Source organism: Phlebotomus papatasi, chromosome 4 (genome assembly GCF_024763615.1).
Source record: "Phlebotomus papatasi isolate M1 chromosome 4, Ppap_2.1, whole genome shotgun sequence".
Classification (NCBI taxonomy): Eukaryota; Metazoa; Arthropoda; class Insecta; order Diptera; family Psychodidae; genus Phlebotomus; species Phlebotomus papatasi.
In genome coordinates, this window is record NC_077225.1 from 2,168,477 (window position 1) to 2,179,540 (window position 11,064).

At 38.9% G+C, this 11,064-nt stretch overlaps 1 protein-coding gene across 1 annotated transcript; it reads right to left on the reverse strand.

Moving 5' to 3' along the window:
- Positions 1–266: 266 nt before the first annotated feature.
- On the reverse strand, positions 267–1,589 carry LOC129808497 (uncharacterized). The gene has a single exon (XM_055858275.1). It carries the CDS (start codon positions 1,587–1,589, stop codon positions 267–269), a length of 1,323 nt encoding a protein of 440 aa, XP_055714250.1.
- Positions 1,590–11,064: the final 9,475 nt, after the last annotated feature.

The window sequence follows — 11,064 nt, forward strand, 5'->3', positions numbered from 1 at the left end:
AACTCTACGTCACTGTCGTTTTTCTGTATTTTAAAGTTAATGTTTTTATAATAATTCACAAAATAAACTTCTAATTTTCTCTCCTCACGTCTCTTTGCAAAATCAAGTCTTACGTAATGCCCTGACAAGTTCCCGCTCATTCCCCCTACTTTCTTTCCAGCTGATACTGTTCACCACTTTTTCCTCTTTCTCTCTCCCTCCATGCATGTTCGAAATCCAACCGTCTTTTGTCTCTTATTGTTAAGAGATCTTATAGAATGGAAATTCTATACATGCTCCCGGGGGAGATTGTGACTCTCACATGTTGGAAGTTTGGCGACTTTAGTCACTGACCTGGTATAGGTTCCTGTCGGGGTTTTTATATCAATAACTCTCACCTTCCCGTCCGCTCCAGTATGAACTCCAACAACTCTTCCTGTTGTCCATTTGGTGTTTCCTATGGAAGCATCGTGCAGAATCACAATGTCGTCCACCTTCAGGTTCACTTTCTCCGTGTGCCATTTCGAACGCTCTTGAAGTGTGTGCAAGTAGGATAGCCTCCACTTTCTCACAAAATCTTGTACAATCCGCTGACACAATTGCCATCTTGTCAAGTGGTTCATCCTCACGGATGCAAGATTTTCATCAGGCAACTGAGTCGGTGGTGCCAAAAGCAAAAAATGAAGTGAAGAGTTGAAGTGCGGAGAACGAGCCGGTTGAAAGTGCCAGGTAATGTTCTGGTTGATTGTTTGGTCTTGAATGGTTTGAGCTTCTTCTGCTAACAGACGTTGAAGTTCACGTGATGCTCCTAGGAAATTCCTTCCGTTATCTGAGAACACTTCTTTGCAAACTCCTCTACGTGAAGTGAATCGTCTGAAGCTGCTCATGAATGCTTCTGATGACAAACTGCTTACAATTTCCAGGTGGACTGCCTTGGTTGAGGTGCATACAAAGACAACTATGTCGATCCTTTGAGTGCGTCCACGGGACTCGGCGCCTGTTCTAATAAAGAATGGCCCGCAGCAATCAATGGCCACGCTGGAAAATGCCCTTACCAACGAAATTCGGTGCTTAGGCAAGTCTGCCATTATCTGATTTTCTCGAGAAGTTTTGTGCACGAAGCACGCCTTGCACATGTGGACAACGTTTCTTGTGATATGACGTCCACCTATTGGCCAGTACCTTCTTCGACAATGAGCTAGCAATAGCTGTGGCCCGGGGTGCAATAGTGATAAGTGCATCTCTCGGATGATAAGCTTTGTCAAATCACTGCGTGGGAGAATTTTTGGATATTTGGTGTTATAGTCATCATCCAGATGTCCCAATCTGCCACCGACCCTTAAAATTCTCTCCTCATCCAGAAACGGGTGCAACTTTTTCATTGCTGCGCTGTTGATGGTCACTGCTTTGTTGTTCATGAGATCCTGAATGAGCTCCGGAAAATGAGATTCTTGGTCCCATTTTATCAACTGATTCTCTGCCCAGACTAAGTCTGCTGCACTATGACTTGTGGGTTGATTCGGATGAGCTCCTGCATGACCTTTAGTCCTCAATGCTCTGAATCTCAAGAGTTGGCCAACTTTGCAAATTACCAAAAGAACTCTCTTCATTCTGGATAAGTTGCTTATTTTTGACACGAGGGTAGTGAAAATGTAATTTCCTTCTGACTTGTTGACAGTGAGTGTAGCGACTGAAATGTCTTGTGACTCCTCGACTGCTGGTGGAACACTTTCCTTGCTTTCCCAGGTTAAATCACTCTCCTTTAACCAATGAGGGCCTTCCCAATACAATGATGAGTTATCCAACTCCATGGCTGTGGTTCCTCTTGAAATGAGGTCTGCCGGGTTTTCTTTTGTGGGAACGTGTCTCCAACATTCAACAGCTGTCAACTCTCTGATCGTTGTCACTCTATTTTTGGTAAAAACGTCTTGTTTGTTTGAAGCGGATGCAATTTGCGTAAGAACTACCTTGGCGTCTACCCAACAATAAACCTTGCTGATTTTCAGACTTTTTGCGACCTTTGCTAACAGTTTGGCCCCAAGTGTTGCTGCACAAAGTTCTAGCTTCGGGATTGTCTTAGTTTTGATTGGCGCAACTTTCGACTTTCCGTCAACATTTGACTTGAAATTCGTCCTGAGACATCCTTGGTGACATGGTACACTGCGGCTCCTTAGGCTAGGTTGGAGGCATCCGAGAACATGTGGAGCTGCTCTTCACAAACATTTTCGTTTTTCGATGTCCATCGAGATATTCTCATAGACGGAATGTGTTGTAGTGAGGCAATAAATTTTTTCCACTCTCGCAAAATATCTCCCTCAACCTCGGTATCCCAGTCAATCTCATTCTTCCAAAGATTCTGCAAGATTAATTTCGCGTTGATTGTGATGGGGGCTAGTAGTCCTAGCGGATCATAAATCCTTGCCACCACTCTCAGGATATTTCTCTTGGTTGGAACTAAATTCTCGACCATTGTATCGACTTGAAATGAAAAGGTGTCGTTTGACGGATTCCACATCAATCCTAGCGCTTTCACGCAGCCATCAGAGATTGAGACTTCCTTTGCCTCTGTGTTGCCTTCTTGCAATGTTTGAAGTACTGTCGGAGAGTTGGATTGCCACTTGGATAGCTTCATTTGAGCTTTGCCGAGAAGACTAATGAGATCTTTCTGCACCTCGATCGCTTCCTTTGTGGTCTCCACTGACAATAGACAGTCATCCACGTAAAAATTGTTCCGAAGAACTTCTGCTGCTCGTGGGTAATTTTCTCCTTCATCTTCTGCAAGTTTGATCAACGTCTTTGTGGCAAGATAGGGTGACGCAGCATTGCCAAAACACAAGGTCTTGAACCTGTAGTCCATGATTGGTTCACTTGGTGATGTTCGCCAAAGAAAACGTTGCAAATCTCTGTGATCCTCATTGAGTTGTACCTGCAAATACATTTTGACAATGTCACAGGATAGTGCAATCGGGAATCGTCTAAATCTCCACAAGATCTCTATCAACTCCGGTTGAACGACAGGCCCCACTTTGATAACATCGTTGAGACTTATGCCGGTCTCAGAAACAGATCCGCAGTTGAAAACGATCCTGACTTTGGTAGATGACGCGTTTTCTCGAACAACACAGTGATATGTCATGTAATATGACTTAGCTTGAAGCTCGATCAGAGGCACTCTCTCTATGATTCCCAAACTCAGATACTCTTCAAAGATATTAGAGTACTCCTTGTATAGTTGAGGATTCTGTGAGAGCCTTCTCTCTAGGAAGTTCAGTTGCCTTGAAGCTCGCTTTCGGTTAGATCCGAGTTCACCGAAGTTTCCCTTCAAAGGTAGACGAACATTGTACTGACAGTTTTCCGATCTTTTTGTCGTACTTGAATATAATTCTTCCACTTCCCTATACTCGACCGTTTGTGGACATTCTTCTGAGAGTTCTTCGAGTTCCCAGAATTTCCTGAGGGTCTCATCAATGGTTTTCAGGGATATTGTGTGGCAAACGGGGGGAGTGTCTGCTGATTGTGCGCCATTAGGCTGCCATTTTCCGCAAACTACCCAACCGAAGACGGTATTTCTGAGTGATGGAATTCCTGGGCCCATTTTGTAAACTTCGTCCAGCATAATTTCGTCTTCGTGTGCTGCTCCGATGAGTAGGTCAATTGGCCTAGACACATGCCACTCTGAGTCAGCAAGCACGAATCCCGTGGGAACCCTTACATCCCGAGGGTTTATCTGAGATGTAGGCAAATTGGTGGAGATCTTTTGTGAAACCTGACATTGCAAAGAAATTTGCGTTCCTTCCTGAGGGATGAGGATTGCATTCACTTGATGCTTGAGGCTGCTTACTTGTCCTTGAAATCCTTCAACTTGAGTGTAAGGGGATTTTTGCAACTTCAATCTCAATCTCTGGCACAATTCGGTTGTCATCACAGAAATCTCGGATCCAAAATCCAAAAGGGCGCGACACACATGGACATTTTGTTGGGAATCCAGAATTCTTACACATGCTGTCTTCAAAATAGAGCGATGAATCTCACCATTGGCACTCTTGTTTGACGGAAGAAAGCTACTTAGCACGGCTGGCTTCTTCTGATCCTCGGAAACTGATTGAGGATTGTCTTGAGTAACCTTTGACGGGGGGTTGGAGAGAGCATCGTGAACCCAATAATTATGAGACTTATTGCAATGCTTGCAAGGAGGATAAGGGCATTTGTCTACAGCATGCTGGGATCTACTTTCTGATATACAATTCATGCAAAGATTTAAATTGTTAACAGTTTCGAGCCTTTTGGCTGCAGGAAATGACTTGAATTTACCGCATTTCCACAACTTATGTGCGGATTTCTTGCAAACGCTACATGACTCATGCTTTTGACTTGAATTTTCTTTAGAGATCGTGAGGGACCTTACAATTTTTTGTTTTTGAATTTGAACTTTTGAACCTGAACTGTTTACATTACTAGTGTACGTGGATGGACATAAATCTAAAGCTTTACAACGTTTATTTAGAAATACCTTAAACTCGTCCCATGTTGGCACGTCTGACTGCTCCTGCGACCATAACGTCTGTGTCTCGTGATCGAGTTTGCTTAGGACTTCGTAGATGATCCACGGATCTCGAGTGTTGACCTTCAAAGCGTCCATTGCGTTGATAGTCGTCGTGGAGACATCGTAGATATTCCTGAGATCATCGACGATAGGATTCTTCAGAGTAGGTAGGCTCTTGATGCGTTCGATGTGACCGTTTATGACCTTTTTCTTGCACTCAAATCGGTTTGTGATGGTTTCCCACGCTATGTCGTAGCTTTCATCACACATATCGAGATGATCATTGGCGTCAAAGGTCTTTCCTGTCAACTTCGTCTTGAGATGGTACAGCTTTTGCGTCTTTGACAGTTTCTTGTTGCTGTCCACCAGATTGATGAACATCTCTTTGAATGAACGCCACTGCGCATGCTCTCCGTTGAATGTGGGGATTTTCACTGGTTCGAGTTTCGAATACTTGGAATTCTCGCTACCATCCATACGCTCTACGAGTTTTGAGAAGCCATCGAGAAGTTTGTCAATTCGTTCATCTTCAATGACGGTTGAATGGAAAAGATCTTTCTTTGCAGATTCATTGACTTTGATATTGACAATCAGTTCAGTCAGTTTCTCTTCCGCTTCATCAATTTCCAATAGGAAATTATTTTGCTCCTCAATTTCCCTTTCGCGCTCTTCTTCTGATTCAGCTTGGTTAATGATTTCATCCTGTACCCTATTGTATCGAACCCTGATTCTGTCACAAATCTCCAAATTCGTCTCAAGGTACGCTCGAGCACCGTCTCTACTCAACAGACTTTCATCTTCATGGTAGCGGGATATGGCTATCTTTACACTGGTAAGTTGCCCTTTATATGCGCTTCGACTCTTGATACTCGCCATCTTTGGAGCTGCTTCTTTGTCCTCTTCTTCGTGGAGTTCCTTTTCAATTCTGCTGGATACCCAGTGAATGGCCAAAGATTTTCTGCAGATATCCAAGATTTTTCTCCAAGGCAATTGTCTTCAGAGTGCGAATGTCAACAGGCGAAACTGCGAGGTTCTCGTGGCTGATGCCGTGTGACTGAAGCCTCCTCGTTGGGGTCTCTTTTCCTTCGAAGGACCACTGATGTGGAGAATTACCTGTGGTAAACAATAATTTCTCTGTGATAGGATTCTGTGATATTTAATACCCTCTTCTTCCTGCCCAGTTTACCTATAAATATATTGTGGTGTTATAAATCTGTCAGGGACTGTGTGTTTCTTGGGCTTCCTTCTACCGTTTGTGATATTCACGTACCTGGAAATATATATTCCTATAAATATATGTCTTCAACAGTGATCCGGAACGTAGGCGGCTGGATTTTCCAGAAGACGTTTCCTCGATGACCGCCTAATGCCCTTCACCAAATCCACTGAGGCAGTGAAACACACTTTTCACCTTCACCAATTATTTTATTTACAAGTATTTCTCCACTACTAGACTGAACACAGTTTAACTCTACGTCACTGTCGTTTTTCTGTATTTTAAAGTTAATGTTTTTATAATAATTCACAAAATAAACTTCTAATTTTCTCTCCTCACGTCTCTTTGCAAAATCAAGTCTTACGTAATGCCCTGACAAGTTCCCGCTCATTCCCCCTACTTTCTTTCCAGCTGATACTATTCACCACTTTTTCCTCTTTCTCTCTCCCTCCATGCATGTTCGAAATCCAACCGTCTTTTGTCTCTTATTGTTAAGAGGTCTTATAGAATGGAAATTCTATACAATTATAATGTAATATATTATATTATATTTATATTTTATTAAACATTCTCTTTATTAAATGAATTATTAAATTGTGAATATGAATTATTTTAGGGTAAATTAAGCTAATTCAAAACCTGCTCCAATTGGAAATTTTTTGCTACTCCAAATGGAAACTTATTTTTTCCATAACAAATACTCTAATTATATTTTTACTCATATATTTTCTGTGCTGTATTTTTATTATTTAGTTCCTTGTGGTTCAAATGAAGCGTAAATCCATTCATATAAATAAGTTTTAACATTTAAAAGTCTCATTTCAATTGACAGTGTAACTTTTCACCGTCGAAAATATTCATCGATCGACCATTTTTTCTTATGAAAAAGGGAAGTAAGCTGATTGTTGTTTATTAATTTTTTGACGTTTATGCACTATATCTGGCAAATTTTAGTGAAATTAAGTCTTAAACTTTATTGTTAACCGTAAGTGAAGTGCTCAATTAAAATAATTACATATTTTCTGAACAAAAAGTACTTTTGTGAAATGTGCGCAAGTGCTTCAATGGGAAACACCGAAAATATGGGTTTATTGGAGCGATCTTCTTATTGTTTCAGATGGGAAAGGAAAATAAGACCAGGAAAAAGAACAAAACCTATACTTAAGAGCAACTCAACAAAGCTTTGGAAGCCTTTCGTTGTGGAAAATCACTAAAAGAGGTGTCTGTTTTGTTTCACGTTCCGAAATCAACACTTTATAATAAGCTTACTAGAAGATATCCGTAGGAATGCAGTGTGGGAAGGCGCCCCACTGTACCAAAGGTCATGGAAGACGAGCTTGTTGAATGGATTTTGGAATGCGCTGACAAATGGCATCCCATAACTAAGGATCAAGTCCTCGACACTGTACAGCTCATGTGCAAGAAGTTCGAGATCACCAATGAGTTTGTAGATGGAAGGCCAGGATATGCTTGGTTCAGGAAGTTTTTGAAGAGACATCCAGAATTAAGCCGTCGCGTCGTAAACCAGAATCATATACCACCCAAAGAGCCTGTGTTACCTCTGAGAACATCACTGACTGGTTTGAGAAAACCCGTGAATACTTAGAATCGAAAGATCTTCTGGAATTCCCTCCTGATCGCATCTTTAATCTAGACGAAACTGGTGTTATGCTTTCTCCCAAAGGCGAAAAGGTGGTCCATTCTCCACTGGGCTTTAGCTCAGTGGAGAATGGAAAATGATGGAGACAGATTGAAACCAAGAAATCTTGCAAGGGTATTATAAAATGCATTGCCACTCTTTAATCTCGAAAATATAGCAAAAAGTGGATTTAGAGGATGCGGCTTGTTACCATTTGATTGTAACGGTATTGACAATGCAAAGTTCTTAAACGGTTCAAAAGATGATCAAAAAGTAAAAGAGCAAAAAGGCGAGAATGAGGATACTAAAAATGTCATCTAAAAAAATGATTAAATAAACTATTTTCTTAATCACTTAGTGTTTGTCTCCAATTGGAAAATTTCCCTTGTCTCCATTTGGATTAAATTGTTTCCAATAGAAGAATTTTGCACTTTTTTAATTTTTCTTGTATTAAAGTAGTTTTCAAACTCAATTTAAAGAATTTGCACTAAATAGTAACATTCTAGAAGAGTCAAGGAGCAAATTTATGTAATTCTCTTCAGAAAAAATATGAACTTAATGTGTTGAATCTTCTGTCAAAGTTAAAGCGTCTGGAAATGGTTTTGAATTAGGACAGTTACCCTACTGTTAATATAATACATTTTCTTTATACAGTAGGTGTCATAAGTTTGTTACGTCTTGTATGTTGAAGAAACTAGGTGGGAAAAAAGATAGAAAAAATTACTTTTTAAAAATTTTCTTTTTGCAAATTGGTTGCCTGTAATCCGTAGATCTTATTAATGTATTTTATAAATAATAATTAATCTTATTTCATATGAAAAATAATTGTTTGCCAAAAGTTGATTATCTTTAATTCGTCAAAAGTTTGTTGCGTCAATTGGAAAAGTACCTCAAAAAGATGAAATAATTAACTAACTTCTTTTAATCCGGTTATATTTTGAAGTTATATCATTTAATAAGCAAATAGTACATTTGCACATTTTTAAAATTTTTAATGATCAATATATGCATATAAATAAAATGATAAATAATAAGAAATAAAATGTTTTTTGTTAATTTAAAATTTAGGTTAAAATGGCATGTTACAAGAAGTTAAAAGAAGATATATTGTCCAGAAATACTGCCGCAATGAATCTGCGTCGTCTGCGTCAGAAATTTTCTGTATTGGATGGAAAATCCCTGCAGGATGTACATAAAATCGACAAAATTTATAGTGATTAAACATAAGTACATGTGGAAAACGCTACTGGCCAGACTGAAGGTTGATAACTGCATTATAAATATCTCTGATAGTGACCCCATGATATCTGTTCCAAAAATTCAAAGTCACTTGGTTACCGAAGGGATACAGGACACTTTTGTTACAAAAATTAAGCTGAAATTGAAAAAAATGGCAAGAATGGTTGAGTGACTCCAGGGATTTCATGGGTAGGAAAGACTAATTTGGTTGAAATGTTGTATTTCTACTCAAAACGTGTTAAAAAAGCTAATTTGCAATGAAATGGGACATATTAGGAGAAAACCAACATCCATAAAGAGAATAATGTATTGAATTTCAAATATATAAAGAACTATATGCAATCATGAACAAAAATATGCTAATTTTTGGAAGGAATAATTTTTAAAATTAAATATTTCAAAGTCACGCATATCTTTAAAGTTTTAAAGTCACAGAAAAACACTTTATAAACAAGTTTTAAAATTTTAAAAGCGCTTAAAATCACGCACAGGTCTATCGTAAAACGTTAAATAAGCTTAAAATCACGCACAGCACAATCATAAAACGGTAAATGTGCTTAAAATCACGAACAGCACAATCATAAAACGGAAAATACGCTTAAAATCACGCACAGGTCTATAGTAAAACGGTAAATGCGCTTAAAATCACGCACAACTCAATCATGAAACGGTAAATGCGCTTAAAATCACGCACAGGTCTATCGTAAAACGGTAAATGTGCTTAAAATCACGCACAGGTCAATCACAAAACGGTAAATGCGCTTAAAATCACGCACAACTCAATCATGAAACGGTAAGTGCGCAAAAAATCACGCACAGATCAATCATAGAACGGTAAATGCGCTTAAAATCACGTACACCACTATCATAAAACGGTAAATGTGCTTGAAATCACGCACAGCACAAACATAAAACGGAAAATACGCTTAAAATCACGCACAGGTCTATCGTAAAACGGTAAATAAGCTTAAAATCACGCACAGCTCAATCATAAAACGGTAAATGAGCTTAAAATCACGCACATCTCAATCATAAAACCGTAAATAAGCTTAAAATCACGCACAACTCAATCATGAAACGGTAAATACGCTTAAAATCACGTACAGATCAATCATAGAACGGTAAATGCGCTTCAAATCACGTACACCACAATCATAAAACGGTAAATGTGCTTAAAGTCACGCACAGCTCAATCTTAAAACAGTACATACGCCAAAAATCACGCACAATACAATCATAAAACTGAAAATGCGCTTAAAATCGCGTACAACTCAATCATAATACGGTAAGTGCGCTTAAAATCACGCACAGGTCTATAATAAAACAGTAAATGAGCTTAAAATAACGCACAGCTCAATCATAAAACGGTAAATACGCTTAAAATCACGCACAACACAATCATGAAACGGTATATGCGCTTAAAATCACGCAAAGCGCTTTTTTATGCGCAATTTTAAGCGTTTTATGATTGATCTGTGCGTGATTTTAAGCGCATTTACCGTTCTATGATTGAGTTGTGCGTGATTTTAAGTGCAATCCTAACCGTTTTATGATTGATTTGTGCGTGATTTTAAGCGTATTTACCGTTTTATGATTGTGCTGTGCGTGATTTTAAGCGCATTTACCGTTTTATGATTGAGTTGTCCGTGATTTTAAGCATATTTACTGTTTTGTGATTGTGTTGTGCGTGATTTTAAGAGCATTTTCCATTTAATGATTGAGCTGTGCGCGATTTTAAGCGGAATACTAACCGTTTTATGATTGAGCTGTGCGGGATTTTAGACGCATTTACCGTTTCATGATTAAGCTGTGCATGATTTTAAGCGTATTTACCGTTCTATGATTGAGTTGTGCGTGATTTTAAGTGCAATCCTAACCGTTTTATGATTGATTTGTGCGTGATTTTAAGCGTATTTACCGTTTTATGATTGTGCTGTGCGTGATTTTAAGCGCATTTACCGTTTTATGATTAAGATGTGCGTGATTTTAAGCTCATTTACCGTTTTATGATCGACCTGTGCGTGATTTTAAGCACATTTACCGTTTCATGATTGAGATGTGCATGATTTTAAGCACATTTACCGTTTTATGATTGAGATGTGCGTGATTTTAAGCGCATTTACCGTTTTATGATTGTGTTGTGCGTGATCTTAAACTTATTTACCGTTTTATGATTGAGCTGTGCGTGATTTTAAGCGCACTTACCGGTTTATGATTGTAGTATCCGCGATTTTAAGTGCAATCCTAACCGTATTATGATTGAGTTGTGCGTAATTTTAAGCGTATTTTCCGTTTTATGATTTGCTGTGCGTGATCTTAAGCGCATTTATCGTTTTACGATAGACCTGTGCATGATTTTAAGCTTATTTACCGTTTTACGATAGACCTGTGCGTGATTTTAAGCACATTTACCGTTTTATGAGTGAGCTGTGCGTGATTTTATGCGCA

What these genes read in the sequence shown, in the direction of transcription:
- LOC129808497 (XM_055858275.1), bottom strand. Translation starts at nt 1,589, where the DNA reads ATGAAGAGAGTTCTTTTGGTAATTTGCAAAGTTGGCCAACTCTTGAGA.